This window comes from Stegostoma tigrinum, chromosome 3 (assembly GCF_030684315.1).
Source record: "Stegostoma tigrinum isolate sSteTig4 chromosome 3, sSteTig4.hap1, whole genome shotgun sequence".
In the NCBI taxonomy this organism is placed as follows: Eukaryota; Metazoa; Chordata; class Chondrichthyes; order Orectolobiformes; family Stegostomatidae; genus Stegostoma; species Stegostoma tigrinum.
Genome location: NC_081356.1, coordinates 131,960,085 through 131,979,133, shown reverse-complemented (window position 1 = coordinate 131,979,133; position 19,049 = coordinate 131,960,085). Strand labels below are relative to the sequence as shown.

General features: G+C 47.9%; 1 protein-coding gene across 1 annotated transcript in view; it reads left to right on the top strand.

Moving 5' to 3' along the window:
* The first annotated feature begins 433 nt into the window (after nt 1-433).
* Nucleotides 434-19,049, top strand: part of LOC125450955 (sialic acid-binding Ig-like lectin 15) — a 32,338-nt gene continuing 13,722 nt past the window's right edge. The window contains exons 1-2 of the mRNA XM_048527457.2: nt 434-777; nt 12,323-12,724. Of these exons, the coding sequence (XP_048383414.1) occupies nt 729-777; nt 12,323-12,724 (451 nt within the window). The 5' untranslated portion in view covers nt 434-728. The remainder of the gene's footprint in view (nt 778-12,322; nt 12,725-19,049) is intronic.

Genomic DNA, 19,049 nt, shown 5'->3' with positions numbered 1-19,049 from the left:
CCTGGCCTGCTGTGTTCCTCCAGCTCCACACTGTTATTGACTCTGACCTCCAGGATCGGCGGTTCCGGCTGTCCCCTCGGCTTGAAAGCCTGCACCCACTTTCCACATGGTGAACCTGCGACTAGAGGTTGGGTCACACGGGATTTCCAGCAACGCTCAGAGTTGAGTCACCAGGGGAAAAATAAACTGACACCGGTTTGTTTCAGTCCCCTCCTCAGACGGGATGGAATCCTTTCCAGCTACAATTAATTTCCCATCGCAGAGCAAAGGGAATTTAATAAATTTAAATAAAAATTTAAAACAAATAACACCGGCAGGCCAGTGTGGGAGCACCCCTCAGTCGGTGGGGATGAGTTGGAGATCTGACGCATGTTAATGACACCAGGTCAGTTTCAGGTTGAGGTGAAATGTCACTGAGAGAGCGAGGGGGGTAATTCCAGCAACTGGGGGCGTCCGTGTTCGGTAAATATACCGAGGGTCTCTCTCTAACCGGCTTCACAGAGTCAGATCGAGGAAATTTTCTACGCCCCTAGCGCCGGCCCTTGTGATTACGGGAGGGACTTTTCTCGCTCTGACGATGAGACGCGCTTATTTCTGCTTTCGGTTTTGCCAGACCCAGATCCCTCGCTCTGCATGAGGAAGCAATGTGATTTCCTGATCCCGAGTACTGTACTAAGGGGGAGAATTTATTTTTCTCTCTGGATGTTTATAACGAGGGCTGTCTGACAATGAAAGCACTGCGTTTGCTGCTACCTCTGCTTCTGCTGCCTGTCTCGGGTATGTATCCCGTACTGCCTCTCCTTTACAGTTGTAGGAACTGCAGATGCTGGAGAATCTGAGATAACAAGGTGTGGAGCTGGATAAACACAGCAGGCCAAACAGGATTACAGGAGCAGGAAGGGTCCAGACGCGAAACGTCAAGCTTTCCTGCTCCTCTGATGCTGCTCGGCCTGCTGTGTTCATCCAGCCTCACATTTTATCATCTTGGAATCTCCAGCATCTGCAGTTCCCATTATCTCTTCATCCAGCTCTGCCTCCTTTATCCGTTCAGGGCTGGCATTTATAGGCCATCCCTAATTTCCCCGGGAGAAGGTGGTGGAGAGCTGCCTTCGTGAACCGCAGTGTGTGTGTGTCCGGCCCAGCGGACTGCTGCCCCATTAGAGAGAGAGAGAGATGGACCTGGTGATAAATTAACCTGAGGGTCACCAGCTTCAGCTGGGGGTGGGGGAGAGTGTGGTATCTTCACAGTAACCTCAGCTGGTACGTTCTTGGTGAAACTGCCATGCAAACCCAGCTGTCCAGCCAACTGAGCGAACTGACCCTCCGAGGGAGGGGAGTCGAAATCGTGGAAGCCTCTCCCTCATGGTATTGGGGATGTAACTACAGCACGTGGACGACAGCGGTTCAGGGGAGGGAGGTCCATGATTTTGACCCAGAAACATGGGGTTTAGGATAGCTGGGTGGTTATTTTGACTGATGTGGGAATGATTGGGCAAAAAGCGCCCATCTCTGCACTGTAGATCTCAATGACTGTGACTCTGTTGCATGAAGGGAATGGCAATATATTTCCAAGTCAGGATGGTCAGTGGCATAGAGGGAAACTTGCAGCCCTGGTCCTTCTCAACAGAAGTGGTTATGGGTTTGGAAAGTGCAGTCTGAGGATCTTTGGTGAATTTCTGCAGTACATCTTGTAGATGGTACACACTGCTGTTACTGAGTGTCGGTGGTGGGGGGAGCGGATCCTTGTGGATGTGGTGCCAATCAAACGGGATAGTGTCGAGCTTCTTGAGTGTTGTTGGGCTGCACTCATCCGGGCAAGTGGGGAGTATTCCAAGACACTCCTGACCTGTGCCTTGTAGGTGGTGGACAGGCTTTGAGGGAGCCAGGTGGTGAGTTACGCACTATAGTATTCCTAGCCTCTAATGTAATCTTGGAGCCGCATGCTTATATTTCTAGTCCAGTTGAGTTTCTGCTCAATGGTAACCCCCAGGATGTTGACAGTGGGGAATTCAGTGATGGTAACACCATTGAATGCCAAGGGGAATTGAATGGCTTCTCCCTTGTTGGAGATGGTCATCATCTGACACTCTGTGGTGTGAATGTTACTTGCCCAGGTCAAAGAATGAAATATGTATGAACCTTTTGGAGAAATTGGACCGGAGCAGCAGCTTCTGTGGGGGGGGGGGGGGGGGGGGGGGAGAGGAGAGAGAGAGAGAGAGAGAGAGAGAGAGTTAATGTTTCCAATCCAATATGTTTCTTCTTCAGAAATGGACAGTATGGGAGGAGGTTGGAAAAAAAACCCAGAAATTGCTGGGAAAAACTCAACTGTATTTCTGAAGAAGGGTCACTCCCACAGTTGCTGCCAGACTTATGGGAACTGTTCCCACCAATGCATATACCTTTGCCTGTGCTTTCCAGCAACTGCAGTTTTTTTGTATATATTCCAGAGGGAGATTTGTTCTTGCTTTGCTCAGAGGCCTGTATGGATCATTATTGAACCTACTATGAACATTCACTGCACCCTCACCCCAGCCCTCCCCTTTGTGCCATTTCCAGGAGAGTTCCAGCGATGAGGGATTTCAGTGTTGTGGTTAGATTAGAGAAGCTGGGACCGATGTCCTTGGTGAAGAGAACGCTGAAAGGAGTTCAGATTGAAGTTCAAAATCGTAAGGGGTCATGAGGGAACCACACGGAGGAAACGATCTAAAATGTACTGCCTGAGAGTGTTGGGGGTGGGGCAGGTTCACTCGGGGTTAGGGTCTGAAATGTACTGTCTGAGAGTGTGGGGGGGAGCCAGGTTCGCTCGGGGTTAGGGTCTGGAATGTACTGTCTGAGAGTGTCGGGGGGGAGCCAGGTTCGCTCGGGGTTAGGGTCTGGAATGTACTGTCTGAGAGTGTGGGGGGGAGGCAGGTTCACTCGGGGTTAGGGTCTGGAATGTACTGTCTGAGAGTGTGGGGGGGAGCCAGGTTCACTCGGGGTTAGGGTCTGGAGTGTACTGTCTGAGAGTGTGGGGGGGAGCCAGGTTCACTTGAGTGTTTAGGGTCTGGAATGTACTGTCTGAGAGTGTGGGGGGGAGGCAGGTTCACTCGGGGTTAGGGTCTGGAATGTACTGTCTGAGAGTGTGGGGGGGAGGCAGGTTCACTCGGGGTTAGGGTCTGGAATGTACTGTCTGAGAGTGTGGGGGGGAGCCAGGTTCACTCGGGGTTAGGGTCTGGAATGTACTGCCTGAGAGTGTGGGGGGGAGGCAGGTTCACTAGGGGTTAGGATCTGGAATGTACTGTCTGAGAGTGTCGGGGGGGAGCCAGGTTCACTCGGGGTTAGGGTCTGGAATGTACTGTCTGAGAGTGTGGGGGGGAGCCAGGTTCACTTGAGTGTTTAGGGTCTGGAATGTACTGCCTGAGAGTGTGGGGGGGAGCCAGGTTCACTCGGGGTTAGGGTCTGGAATGTACTGTCTGAGAGTGTGGGGGGGAGGCAGGTTCACTCGGGGTTAGGGTCTGGAATGTACTGTCTGAGAGTGTGGGGGGGAGGCAGGTTCACTCGGGGTTAGGGTCTGGAATGTACTGTCTGAGAGTGTGGGGGGGAGCCAGGTTCACTCGGGGTTAGGGTCTGGAATGTACTGCCTGAGAGTGTGGGGGGGAGCCAGGTTCACTAGGGGTTAGGGTCTGGAATGTACTGTCTGAGAGTGTCGGGGGGGAGCCAGGTTCACTCGGGGTTAGGGTCTGGAATGTACTGTCTGAGAGTGTCGGGGGGGAGCCAGGTTCGCTCGGGATTAGGGTCTGGAATGTACTGTCTGAGAGTGTGGGGGGGAGCCAGGTTCACTTGGGGTTAGGATCTGGAATGTACTGTCTGAGAGTGTGGGGGGGAGGCAGGTTCACTCAAGGGGTTAGGGTCTGGAATGTACTGTCTGAGAGTGTGGGGGGGAGGCAGGTTCGCTCGAGGTTAGGATCTGGAATGTACTGTCTGAGAGTGTCGGTGGGGAGCCAGGTTCGCTCGGGGTTAGGGTCTGGAATGTACTGTCTGAGAGTGTGGGGGGGAGGCAGGTTCACTCGGGGTTAGGGTCTGGAATGTACTGTCTGAGAGTGTGGGGGGGAGCCAGGTTCACTCGGGGTTAGGGTCTGGAATGTACTGCCTGAGAGTGTGGGGGGGAGCCAGGTTCACTCGGGGTTAGGGTCTGGAATGTACTGTCTGAGAGTGTCGGGGGGGGAGCCAGGTTCGCTCGGGGTTAGGATCTGGAATGTACTGTCTGAGAGTGTGGGGGGGAGGCAGGTTCGCCCGAGGTTAGGATCTGGAATGTACTGTCTGAGAGTGTCGGGGGGGAGCCAGGTTCGCTCGGGGTTAGGGTCTGGAATGTACTGTCTGAGAGTGTTGTGGGGAGCCAGGTTCACTCGTGGTTAGGGTCTGGAATGTACTGTCTGAGAGTGTGGGGGGGAGCCAGGTTCACTCGGGGTTAGGGTCTGGAATGTACTGTCTGAGAGTGTCGGGGGGGAGCCAGGTTCGCTCGGGGTTAGGATCTGGAATGTACTGTCTGAGAGTGTGGGGGGGAGCCAGGTTCACTTGAGTGTTTAGGGTCTGGAATGTACTGCCTGAGAGTGTGGGGGGGAGCCAGGTTCACTCGGGGTTAGGGTCTGGAATGTACTGTCTGAGAGTGTGGGGGGGAGGCAGGTTCACTCAAGGGGTTAGGGTCTGGAGTGTACTGTCTGAGAGTGTGGTGAGAGGCTGCTGCCTCACAGCGCCAGGGACCCGGGATCGACCCCAGCTCAGTCTGTGTGGAGTTTGCACATTCTCCCACTGTGTGCGTGGGTTTCCTCCGGGTGCTCTGGTTTCCTCCCACCATCTGAAGATGTCCAGGTTTGGGTGAATTGGCCATGCTAAATTGCCAATACTGTCCAGGGTGTGTAGGCTAGGTGAATTAGCCATGGGAAGTGCAGGGTTATGGGGATAGGGTGGGCCTGGGTGGGATACTTTTCAGAGAGTCAGTGTAGACTTGATGGACCGAAAAGTGTGTTTCCAGATCGTAGGGATTCTATGATTCTATGACTCATTCAACACTCCCCTCTTCATCTCTCACACAGCCACTTACTACAGCTGAGTCCTTGCATCTGCCTACAGGAATGCTATTTTGCCCCGGACCATAACCCACTTGGCTTCCTCCCTAAGGCCCCTGAGACTTTCAGTCGCTTCAGGTGGAATCACATTGGCACCGGGCTTGACTGAATAACCAGCTTTCCCAAGGCAACATCCCCATCAAATGGTGGGAGTCTCTTACTTAATCTGCCCAAATATCCACCAAGATGCCAGGCATCGTGATCATGTCTGACAGAGCCTCTGGTGGGTGTCCAGCACAAAGATCTTGAAGAGTGTGTAAAAACCCAGGCATCCCCCCCCATCTCCTTTTGTCTTTATGCATCCATGAACCGTGGCCGTCTCTGCCTGGGCCTAGCATTTATTGCCTGTCAATAGCTACCCTTTGAGAAGGTGATGGTGAGCAGCCTTCTCGAACTGCTGCAGTTCCATGTGCTGTAGGTTGACCTACAATGCCCTCAGGGAGGGAAATCCAGGATCTTAACCCAGCGACACCGAAGGAACGGCGATGTATTTCCAAGTCAGGATGGTGAGTGACTCGGAGGGGAACTTGCAGGGATGTTCCCACGTAACTGCTGCCCTTGTCCTTCTAGATGGAAGTGGTCATGGCTTTGGAAGGTGCTGCCTGAGGATCTCTGGTAAATTTCTGCAGTGCATCTTGTAGATAGTACACACTGCTGCTACCGAGCGTTGGTGGTGGAGGGAGTGAATTTCAGCTTTAGCAAACGTCGCAAGGCAGATTTATATAATTTAAAGTAGGTCCTTGGGCAGTGCTGTAGAACAGAGTGATGTAGGGGTTCAGATGCATAATTCTTTGAAGTTTGTATCACGCGTAGACAGGGTGGTTGAGAAAGTGTTTAACCTGCTCGCCTTTACTGCTCAGACCTTTGAGTGTAGCAATTGGAATGTCTTGTTGAGGCTGTACAGGACATTGGTGAGGCCTCTTCTGGAGCACTGTGTCGTGTGGTCGCTGTGTTAGAAGAAGGATATTATGAGGCTGGAGAGGCTTCAGAAGAGTTGTTCCCAGGAATGGAGGGTTTGAGTGGTAAGGAGAAGCTGGAAAGGCACCGAGGCATAGGAGATTGAGGAGTGACCTTATAGAGGTTTGTAAAATAATGAGGGGTAGAGATGAGGTCGGGGTGGGGGATTTCAAGACAAGGGGGCATATTTTAAGGTAGCAGGAGAAAGATTTAAGAAAAACATGAGGGCAAATTTCTTTTTTACACAGAATTGTTCGTGTGTGAAATGAACTTCCAGAGGAAGTGGTGGATGCAGGTGCAGTTACAACATTTACAAGTCACTTAGACAAGTTCATAAATAGGAAAGGTTTGGAGGGATATGGGCCAAGTGCAGGCAGGTGGGACTTGTTTAGTTTGGGATTATGGTTGGCACGGAATGGTTGGACTGAAGGGTCTGTTTCCGTGCTGTATGACTCTGTGACTTTAAGATGGGATGGCGAGACTGTGTCTATGAAGACAGATTGAACAAACTGGGCTGGTATTCTCCAGAGATTCAAAGACAAAATGTGATCTCATCTAATACCTAAAGGGTCAGACGGCTTTGATGCTGGCAGGGGACTCTCAGACCAGGAAGCACTGTTTAAAAATAAAGGAAGTGCCATTTAGGCTGGAAATGAGGGCAATTATTTCCCTCAGATAGAATTCCGAGGGCTGCGGGGGATCAGTCTTTGCATATGGTTAAGGTTTCTGATTACCAGTGGAGTACAGGGTTACAGGGACAGGATGGGTAAAAGACATTGAAGTGTTCGATCAGCTGTGAATGTGTGGAATGCTAGAGCAGGTTGGATGGACTGAATGGCCTGCTTCATTTTCTACATACCCCAACCTGTAGCAGGGCACGGGGAGTTAGAGACAGTAGGAATTGCAGATGCCGGAGAATCTGAGATAACAAGGTGTGGAGCTGGATGAACACAGCAGGCCAAGCAGCATCTCAGGAGCAGGAACGCTGACGTTTCGGGCCTAGACCCTTCTCCGAAACACCAGCCTTCCTGCTCCTCTGATGCTGCTGGGCCTGCTGTGTTCATTCAGCTCTGTACCTTGTTATTTCATGGGGAGTTAGTACTGGGCTGTTCACTCACATCAGGACCCAGCCCTCTGGCATAGAAGCAAGTCAGTCACAGACAGACTTAATGGGACACCTTAAACCTTGACTTGGAGGTGGGACAAGGGGGAAATTATCCAGGGTGGCAGCTGGGCTATAGCATCTCAGTTGCAGTGCGAGGTGTTCTCCTTTGACTTGAGGAGTTTATTGTAAGATTTAATAGGATGGTCCACAACAACAAGTGTTTTATATGGGGTGAATAGTGCCATAATCCCACTGGCTCATTAACCAGAGAACACCAATAATTAGCAAAATGTTTAGAAGGGGAGTTGGAGGCGGGTGGAGTGCTGGAGATTAAATAATTGGATATCTTTCTGAAAAGAGATACATGTTACTGAAGACTTTTGTCTCAAACTGAATAGAACAAACACAAGAATGTCACATTTCAAATCATCCCAACCTCCTCAGGCCTGCTGTCAAGGCTCAGTCTTTGGGACACACCCATCAGGCACACTCCATGGGCCTGTTTCTGTGCTGTACAGCTCCATGTGCCCAAGAAGGGGCCTCGCTAATTGGCCACTTCGCACAGTCGCTCGCTCGCTCTCCATCTCTCTCTTGCACTTGCGCGCGCTCTCTCTCACGCACACTCTCTCACGCGCGCGCTGTCTCTCACACACGGTTTGGGTAATGAGGCGAATATGAGCAGAAACCCAACCCTCTGAGCTGGGGATGTTACTCAGAACTGGCTGCAAATCACAGGTGCGATGTAATCATGTGTTCCTCTGAAAGATGCTGGGAAAACCTCGGCATGTTCCAAATTGAACAACGCTTTGTGGTGATGGAAATATTTTAACTTCATGGGATTCCAAAAATATTCTCAAATGTTCTGGGGCTTTTTTTAAAATGCTGTAAGTTCCGCCGAAATCCTGGGCACGTGCCAAGCTTCGATGGTGTGTGAAATGTTTTGAGTCTGACGTAGGCTGTTGAGACATCAGCTGGTTGTAAGTCAGTCACATACTTCCCATTGTTTAGACATTCTCTCGCAGCCCTGCAGGAGGAAGCTGCGGCTTAATTACAATGAAGTTTGTAGATTTTTTTTAATATATCACAGCACGGAAAGTGGCTCTTTGGCCCATTGTGACTGTGCTGGTCACCAGACATCAATCCGTTCAAATCCCAGCTTCCAGAACTTGGCCCTTTGCTTTGTAAGCGTTTTCTAACCAAACTGCTCAGTGGCAATGTTCCACAGTGCCGGAGCAGGTGGGATTTGAACCTGGGCCTCCTGGCTCACAGTGAGGAGCGCTACCATTGTGCCACAAGACCCTTAACATTTGACTTAAATGCTGTGGCATTTCAAGTGCACATCTAAATAATTCTTCAATATTTTACCATCCTTCAGGCAGTGAATCCCAAATATCCATCACACTCTGAGTGAAAAATGTTTCCCTCGAATCCCCTCTTTTTGTTTTAACTTATTCATGGAATGAGGGTGAGCCTGGCTTGGCCAGCATTTGTTTTCCATCCCTTACTGTCCAGTGGGTCTGGAGTCACATGTAGGCCAGACCAGGTAAGGTTGGCAGCTTCCTTCCCTAAAGGACAATAGTGAACCAGATGGGTTTTTCCTGACAATCAACAATGGATTTGTGGTAACCATTAGGCTTTTTATTTTGGATTTTTAAACAAATTCACATTCCACCATCTGCTGTGCAGGAGTTGAACTCGGGTCCCCAGAATATTATCTGGGTCTCTGGATTAACACTCCCCATTCTCATTGCTACTGCTCTCTGCAATAAAACTGTATCCCCGAGGTCACTGACCCCTCTGCTAACAGAAAGGATTTCTTCCTATCCATGTCCCTCAAAACTGTGTGCAGACCAATTGGGTTACCTCTTCAGCCTTCTCTGCTCAATGGAAAACAACCTCAATCTATCCAGGATAACAAGGTGTAGAGCTGGATGAACACAGCAGGCCAAGCAGCACCAGAGGAGCACGAAGGCTGACGTCTCGGGCCTAGACCCCTCTTCAGAAAAGGGTCTAGGCCCGAAACATCAGCCTTCCTGCCCCTCTGATGCTGCTTGGCTAGCTCTGTTCATCCAGCTCTACATCTAGTTATCTCAGATTTGCCAGCATCTGCAGTTCCTACTGTCTCAGTCTATCCAGTCTCTCTTCATATCTGTCTCCAGACCAGGCAATGTCCTGGTGGATCTCCTCTGTACTCTCTCTAGTGCAATCACATCCTTCCCATTACCTGGTGACCAGAACTGTATGCAGTATTCATTTTTTTTCTATTTATTTGTGGGATGTGGGTGTTACTGGCTGGGCCAGCATTTATTGCCTATCCCTAGTTGCCCTTGAGAAGGTGGTGGTGAGCTGCCTTCCTGAACATCCTCAAAATGTGATGTGAAATGTAGTCTTGTCTAATGATTTCTGGGATTCTCAATCATAATTAGCTCAGAAAGTGACTGCCCCACAGCCCACTCTTAGAGACACAGAACAGTTCTAACAGAAGAGCCAGGGTCTGTGCTGACCCAGGAGTAACTGTTTATCTTGTTTCACACCCATCCCCCTCGTAATAATTTATATGAGTGACGTAGATGTGGAAAGTGAATGTGCTGTAGCCAGATTTAGAGATGTCTCAAAAATAAGTAGAAGGCAAGTAGTGAGAATTACACCAAGAGTCTGCAAGAGGGTGAAATGACCGCGTAAAAGTTTGTCAGACGGACTATAATGTGGGAAGATGTGAGGTTGTGTGCTTTGGATGGAAGAATAGAGGAGCTGAATGTTATTTTGGTAGAGAAAGGCTGCAAAAAGATGTAGAACACAGGGATAAAGTTTGTTAGTTTTCTGGAACAAGGAGCTAACCCTGACCGAGTGTTAGCGCTCGGCACATTCCAAAGATCCAGGACTACATGCTGAGGGATGCCGTAAAGCTTGGGGCAGCTGCTGCCAAGGTGCAGTGGGGAAGGACCACTGTCTGAGATCTTCTTGCTGAAGTTAAATGTGGGCCAGTTCAGTTATCGGACCCTCCTGATACCTCAATTATTTGTAACTATAATCTTGTACAAGTAAGTGGTGCCTTTGATTTGTATGGATAGAGTCAAACTCCAAATGTTTGTTTGTTTCCATGATATATGATACTGTACAGAATTGAACTTCATTTGTGACTCTGTACATGTAAAGATATGTTTAAGAATAAAACATATTATTGAAATTAAAAACTTACAGAGGGAAGCATCAATCGCAAAAAGCTAGCATCCATGTTCAGCAGAGAAGAGTCATTGAACTCAAAACATTAACTCTGTTTCTCTGCGTAGATGCTGCCAGACCTACTGAGTTTCTTCAGAAATTTCTATTTTTGTTTCTGATTTCAGCATCAGTGGTTCTTTGTTTTACTTCTGTCAACCTTCTTGGGGTCACAGCTGGTAGAAGTTTGTATACAGACCCCAAGCGGTTGTGGTTTACTGGTAACATTGGGGCAGGAATTAAACTGGAATTTAGAGATGTAAGAAATACAGGTACAGCTCTAATTATGGGCAAATTTAAACTGCACATGGGTTAGGCAAATCACATCCGTAGGGATGCCACAGAGGAGGAATTCCTGGAGTCCGTATCAAATGCTTTTCTGGATCAATATATTGAAGAACCACCTTGAGAACACGTGATCCAAGAAAGTGTCTAATGAGAATGGGATAAATGGCAACCTAGCTGGGTGAGGCCCTTTAAGGACAAATGGTCATTTTGTTTTTCTCAGGCCGTAAGGTATAGGGGCAGAATGACACCATTCTGCCCATCAAATTCTGCTCCACCATTTGATCATGGCTAATCTGTTTCTCAACCCCGTGCTCCTGCCTTCTCCCCTTAACTCTTGATCCCCTTACTAATCAGGAACCTATCTATCTCTGTCTTAATACAACAACTTGGCCATCATAGCCTTCTGAGTCCCAGATTGATCACCTGCTGGCTGAAGAAATTCCTCCTTATGTCAGTTCTAAAGGGTTATCCCTTCATTCTGAGGCTGTGTTCTTAGGTCTAAGTCTCTCCTACTCGTGAAAACATTCACTCTATCTCAGTATTCTATAAGTTTCAATGGGACCCTCCCCTCATCTTTCTACACTCCAATAAGTACAAAGTCCGAGTCCTCAACTGCTCCTCATATGTCAAGCCCATCATCCCTCCTGTAAAGCTCCTCTGGACTGCCTTTAATGCCAGCACATCCTTCCTTAGATACAGGGCCCAAACATTGCTCACAATATTCCAAATGCAGTCTGACCAGAGCCTTATACATACTAAGTAGTACATCTTTACTCTTATATTCTAACTCTGTTGAAATGAATACATTTCATTTGCCTTCCTAACTGCTGACTGAATCTGTATGCTAACCTTAAGAAAATCCTCAACTAGGACTCCCAAATCCCTTTGTGCCTCAGATTTCTGAAGCCTCTCCCTGTTTAGAATACTGTCTGTCCGTCAGCTCTTCCAACCAAAATACATAACCTCTCACTTTCCCACATTGTATGCCATTGGCCACTTCTTTTACCCATTCTCGCAGTCTGTCCAAGTCCCACTTCCTCAACAACATTACCTGACCCTCCATCTGGCTTTGTAGCAGCTGCAAATTTAGAAACAATGTTCTCAGTTCCTTTGTGCCGATCACTAATGTAAAATGTGAATAGTTGTGGTCCCAACGCTGACCCCTGTGGAACTCCACTAGTCACCAGCTGCCACCCTGAGAAAGACTCCTTTATCCCTACTCTCTGCCTTCTGCCAATCAGCCAATCCTCTATCCATGCCAGTACCTTGCCCCTACGGATACAGAGTAGGCCATTTGGGATTAAGATGAGGAGAAATGTGTGAGCGTGGTGAGCCCGTGGAATTCACTGCCGCAGAAAATGACTGTGGCTGAAACAAGAAGGAATTGGATGTAGTTCTTACGGAAAAATGGTTTGGGGAGATAGCAGGAACAGGGGGCTGAGTAGGGTGATCAGCCGCAACTGCATTGAATGGCAGAGCAGGCTCGAAGGGCTGAATGGTCTACTACTATTCCTATTTTGTGTGTTTCCACTCCACTCTAAATTTTGGAATTATTCTGATGTTTTTGACTCCCTCCCAGGACGAATGGGGATAAACAAAAGGATGTCGTTTGTCTGATGTAGTTTATTGACTGTTGTATTTTCTGTAGGAAGTGACAGAGCGCAGTTGACAGTGAATGGTCCGAGGAGTGTAAATGGAACCGCTGGAAGTGCTGTCATCCTGCCCTGCTACTTCACGTTCCCCTATACCAGCTACACTACCTTTGAGATTACAGTCATCTGGAAGGTAGGGGTGTTTTATACAGGGTCTGTTCTCTTCAACGCAACAAACAGAGCCAAAGGCCCAGAGGGATTTGAAAATGTTGTTCACACAAACGTCAACGACCGGTACAGACTGGCCGGGGACCCCAGGACTAACGACGCCTCAATCCAGATAAGAGAGGCCAGGCTTGATGACACCAGTGAGTATTTCTGCCGTGTGGAAGTCAAACGCCCAGCATTACCTGCTTACATGAAGGAAAACAACCCTGGGACCATCCTGAAAATAACAGGTAAATTCAACCAACCTCTAACTCAATCAGCAGGGTCGGGGTGTGATGGGTTGAGTTAGACCCACCTTGGTTCTGATGGATGGGTGTACCCCTTGTCATTGGCTCCTGTCACACGATGTGGCACTCTTGGACATGTTTTACTCCGTGGATGGTGCTCCATGAATGTAATTTGTTGTTATACCATAACTTCGCCTCTGCGAAGAGACCATTGCCTCCCCACCCTCCCCCACCGACTCCAGTTGCCACCCCCTTATTAGGCACCTCATTGTGCGTTGGGTTATCTGTGTTTTGCCTCCCCCACCCCACCTCGGGACATGGATGGCACCCAGCTCCATCTTGCCATCGACAGTATCTCGTCTGTTCCATTGTGTTGCTCAGTGTTTTCCGGATGGATTGGTTGACACCCGTCCAGCAGGAGGCACCATTTCTCCTGGTTAAACAGTGGGAGCTGAGTTGGGAGTCTTAGCTACTGTCTGCAGCTAAATCTCCTCATTGACGTCCTCCTTCAGTTCCCAGTCTAGCTTCCAAACCCCCTCCCCACATTCTCCCCAGAGGCCTGTCCCCACTAACGTCAGCCCATTTGTTGCTGGAACCCAGAAACACTCACTTCCACACCTTGCCTATCCCAGAACTCTCCGGGCTGACTTCGTCCCTGATTTCCCCCTCCCACATCATCAACCTCAACTCATTAGCCTCAATGGGCCGAAGGGCCGCTTTCCATGCTGTGAAAAACTCAACGACTTCCTTCAATGTAATTAAGCCACAACTTCCCCCCGGATGGCTGTAAGAGAATGCCTGATTCATGGGAAGTGGCTGACTGAGGTACAGCCATGTAATATCCCAGCAGACTTCACAGTGCTGGTCAGTGCTACTCTGCCTGAGCTTCGTTCTCATTCCTGACGAAATTTGGGCTTCAGTGGTGAGGCCAGCATTGCTTGTCCGTCCCTAATTACCCTCGCACTGCTCCGGTAAGAGTCAGCCACATTGCTGTGGGTCTGGAGTCACATGGACGTAAGGGTTTTGCTTCTCCAAAGAACAGGAGTGAATACTACAAGAGTGACCATTTTTGAGATTAGTTTTCTGTTTTGTTAATTGACCTGTACCAGCTGCCTTGGTGGGATGTGAACCCATTAGCATTAGCCCGGATCACTAGTTCAGTGACATAGAGGCACAGAGGTTTATAGCATGGAAACAGGCCCTTCAGCCCAACATGCCATGCAGCCCAGTCTAGCCCCTTTGCTGCGTTTGGCCCATACCATGTACTTGTCCAAATGACAAAATGGTATTGATCTCCACCACTGCCTCTGACAGACCATCCCAGACATGTACCACCTGCTTTGTCAAAACATTGCCTCCAAACCCTTTTATATCTCTCCACTCTGACCTTAAATCTATGCCGTCTAGTTTTGGACTCCCTTACCATGGGGGAAAAGATGTTGGCTACCCTATCTTTGCCTTTCATGATTTTATAGACCTCTATGAGGCCACCCCTCAATCTCCAACGCTCCAAGAAAACAAGGCCCAGCCTATCCAGCCTCTCCTTATCAAACCTCAACCTTAAAAAATAGGTCCTCGATGGTAGGAATATCTGGATTATTCCTGGTGCTGCTAGCTAGTGAGGGTAGGAATATCTGGATTATTCCTGGTGCTGCTAGCTAGTGAGGGTAGGAATATCTGGATTATTCCTGGTGCTGCTAGCTAGTGAGGGTAGGAGTATCTGGATTATTCCTGGTGCTGCTAGCTAGTGAGGGTAGGAATATCTGGATTATTCCTGGTGCTGCTAGCTAGTGAGGGTAGGAATATCTGGATTATTTCTGGTGCTGCTAGCTAATGAGGGTAGGAGTATCTGGATTATTCCTGGTGCTGCTAGCTAGTGAGGGTAGGAATATCTGGATTATTCCTGGTGCTGCTAGCTAGTGAGGGTAGGAATATCTGGATTATTCCTGGTGCTGCTAGCTAGTGAGGGTAGGAATGGAAGCACAGAGTAGATGAATGCATAGCTGAGGAGCTGGTGGAGGAGAGAAGGATTCACATTTTCGATCATTGGAATCTCTTCTTGGGCGGAAGTGACCTTGTTTAGCTGCTTGGCCCGCTGTGTTTGCCCAGCTCTACACCGTTTTATCACAGATTACACCTGAATTGGAAGGGGACTAATATACTGGTGGGAAGGTTTGCTAGAACTGCTCGTGAGGATTTAAACTAGTTAGCGGGGGGTAGGGGAGACCCAGGGAGACAGTGAGGAAAGAGGTCAATCTGAGAGTGGTACAGTTGGAAAAATGAGTAAGTCAAACAAACAAGAGCAGGCAAAAACAGAGGTAGGACTGATCAATTAAACTGCATTTATTTTGATGCAGGAGGCCTAACAAGTAAGGCAGATGAACTCAGGGCATGGTTGGGAACATGGGACTGGGATATCATGGCTGTTACAGAGATGAGGCTCAGGGATAGATAGGACTGACGCTTCATGTACTGTTGGAAGAATCGAAAGGGGAGACGATGGCCAAGTGGTTTTAACCACTGGACCATTAATCCAGAGACCCAGATAATGTTCTGGGGACCTGGGTTTGAATCCTGCCATGGCAGACGGTGGAATTTGAATTCAATAAAAATATCGAGAATTAATGATCTAACGATGACTGTGAATTCATTGTTGATTGTCAGGAAAAATCCCCCATCTCGTTCACTAATGCCCTTTTAGGAAAGGAAACTGCCAACCTTACCTGGTCTGGTCTACATGTGACTCCAGACTCTCAGCATTGTAGTTGACTCTGAACTGCTGTTGAGGCAATTATGGGTGGGCAATGAATGCTACCTGTCCAGAGACACCCTCATCCTATTAATGAAGAAAGGAGGGGGAGTGATGTTTTTGATTAGGGATAACATTACGACTGTATTTAAGGAGGATATTTCTGGGAATATGTCCAGGGAGGTTGTTTGGGCGAGAAATAAGAACTGATGATCACATAATTGAGATTGTACTGTAGACCACCACCCCCCCCCCAATCGTCTGTGGGAAATTGAGAAACAAATTTTTAAGGAAATCTCAGTTATCTGTAAGAATAGTAAGGTGGTTAAGGAAGGGGATTTTAACTTTCCGAACATAGACTGGGGCTACCATAGCATTAAGGGTTTGGAGAGGAATTTAAGTGTGCACACGAAAATTTTCTGATTCAGTATGTGGATGTACCAGCAAGAGAAGGGGCAAATCTTTATCTACTCTTGGGAAATAAGGCAGGGCAGGTGGCTAAGGCATCAGTGGGCCAAGTGGCCATAATTCTATTAGCTTTAAAATAGTCATGGAAAAGCATTGACTGATCTAGAAGTTAAAGCTCTAAATTGGATTGAGGCCAATTTTGACGGCATTGGGCAATAACATTCAAAAGTTGATTGGAGGAGGATGTTGAAGGGACGGCTGGAAAATGGAAAGCCTTCAAAAATGATATAACGAGAGTCCAGAGACGGTATGTTCCAGTTCGGGTGAGGGACAAGGCTAGTAGGTGTAGGGAATACTGGATGACTAGAGAAATTGAGGCTTTAGTCAAGAATAAGAAGTGATTATGTGTCAGGTATAGAGAGTGAATCCTTAGAGGAGTATAAGGGCAGTAGGAATATACTTAAGAGGGAACTCACGAGGGCAAAAAGGGGACGTAAGATAGCTTAGGCAAATAGGGTTGGGGAGAATCTGAAGGGATTCTACAAATATACAAAGGGCAAAAGGGTAATTACGGAGAGAATGGGGCCCTTAAAGATCAGCAAGGCTGCCTATGTGTGGAACCACAGGAGATGGGGAAGATTCTAAACAAGTAATTGTCATCAGTGTTTACTGTGGAGAAGGATGTGGAAGATAGACAATGTTGGGAAGTAAATACCCACCAATGAAAAGTGCCCACTAAACAGAGGAGGAGGTGCTGGACTTCATAAAATGTATAACGTTGGATAAATCCCTGGGACCTGATCAGGTGCACCCTAAAACTGAGTGGGAAGCTAGGGAAGTGATTTACTGGGTTTCTTACGGAGATATTTGTACTATCGATAGCCACAAGTGAGCTGCCGGAAGACTAGAATTTGGCTGATGTGGTGCCACTATTGAAGAAAGGTGGTAAGGAAAAGCCAGGGAACTATAAACCGGTGAGCTTGACATCAGTGTTGGGAAAGTTGTTGGAGGGGATCGGAGGGACAGCATTTACATGTATTTGGAAAGTCAAAGACTGATTAGAAATAGTCAGTGTGGCTTTATGAGTGAGAATTATGTCTCACGAAAGTGATTGAGTTTTTTGAAGAAGTAATAAAGAGGGTGATAAGGGAAGAGCATTGGATGTGATCTATATGGACTTCAGTAAGGCGTTTGACAAAGTTCTGCATGGTAGAGTGGTTAGCAAGGTTAGATCACGTGGAGTAGAGGGAGAACTAGTCATTTGGATACAGAACTGGCTTGAAGGTAGAAGACAGAGGGTGGTGGGGAAGGGCTGCTTTTCAGACTGGAGGCCTGTGACCAGCAGTGCTCTACAAGGATCGGTGCTGGGTCCACTGCTTTTTGTCATTTATAGAAATGATTTGGATGTGAACGTAGGAGATATGGTTAGTAAGTTTGCAGATATCACCAATTTGGAGGTAGGGTGGACAGTGAAGAAGGTTGCCTCAGAATACAACAAAATATTGATCAGATGGGCTGATAGGCTGAGGAGTGGCAGATGGAGTTTAATTTAGATAAGGGTGAGGTTGCATTTTAGAAAGGCAAATCAGGGCAGGATTTATACACTTAATGGTAAGGTCCTGGGGAGTATTGCTGAACAAAGAGACATTGGAGTGAGATTCTTAGTTCCTTGAAAGTGGTGTCGTAGGTAATAGGACAGTGAAGAAAGTGTTTGGTACACTTGCCTTTATTGGTCAGTGCATTGAGTGTAGGAATTGGGAGGCCGTGTTGTGGCTGTACAGGACATTGGTTAGGCCACTTTTGGAATATTACATGCGATTCTGGTTTCCCAACTATTGAAAGAATGTTTTAAAACTTGAAAGGGTTCAGACAAGATTTACAAGGCTGAACAATCTGGGGCTATTTTCCCTGGAGCATCGGAGGCTGAGGGGTGACCTTATTGAGTTTTATGAAATCATGAGTGGATAGGATAAATAGACAAGGTCTTTTCCATTGGGGGGTGGAGTCTAAAACTAGAGGCCATAGGTTTAAGGTGAGAGGGGAAAGATTTAAAAGAGATCTAAGGGGCAACTTTTTCAGGCAGAGGGTGTTGCGTGTACGGAGTGAGCTACCAGAGGAAGTGGTGGAGGCTGGTACAATTATAACATTTAAAAGGTATTTGAATGGGTAAATGAATAGGAAGGGTTTAGAGGGATATGGGCCAAATGCCGGCAAATGGGACAAGATTAATTTCGGGTATCTGGTTGGTATGGATGAGTTGTACCAAGGGGCCTGTTTATGTGTTGTATATCTCTCTGAATCATTCTGCTACCATCCCACTGTGAACTTCTGCTGTCACACTTGTGTGCCTTAGCCAGGTTCCTCTGTACCTCTGTAACATCCTCAGCTTTGTGTTTAACATCCTGTTCAATCCACATCTTATTTATTGTACATAATACACCACACAAATGCCAGGCAATGACCATCTCCAAGAAGAGAGACTCTAACCATTGCCCTTTAGGTATTTCCATCATCATCAATCATCCTACGATTATCATTCATCAAAAAACTGAACCAGCCATATAAATACTGTGGCTGCAAGACCAGGTCAGAGGCTGGGGGTTTCCACAGCGGGTAAACCTCCTCCTGACTCCCCACAGCCTGACCACAATCTACAAGGCACAAGTCAGGAGTGTGATGGAATACTGCCCGCTTGGCCGGATAGGTGCTGCTCCTGTGATACTACTTCAGCTTCTGACTAACCCGAGTGCAACGCATTTGCACCGAAATCCAAGTTATAATCCAAGTTGAGTAATGATTGAATTGAGTGTTCTTGTTTTGCTCCTATGTTGTACCCTGGGAGCCGATCTGATTCCATCTGGAATTCCCTCTTTGAAGGCCTCGATGTCCGCCTTTATCCTTCAATACTTTCTTGGACAATCAGATATGTAATTCTTGAAATGTGGTCGGGGTTCGGGCAAAACAGCAGCCAATTTGTACACAGGAGGCTCCCACAGATCAATCACCACTTAATGAACCATGTTGGTGATCTTAATGGAGGAATAAATAGAGATGGTAAGAGCAGGCAGGACCCTCCCACTCTCCTTCAAAAGGTGGCTGTGGGATTCTTTATGTGCACTGGAGAAGATAGACGGGGATTTCATCCGAGAGATGGCACCATTGACAGAGCAG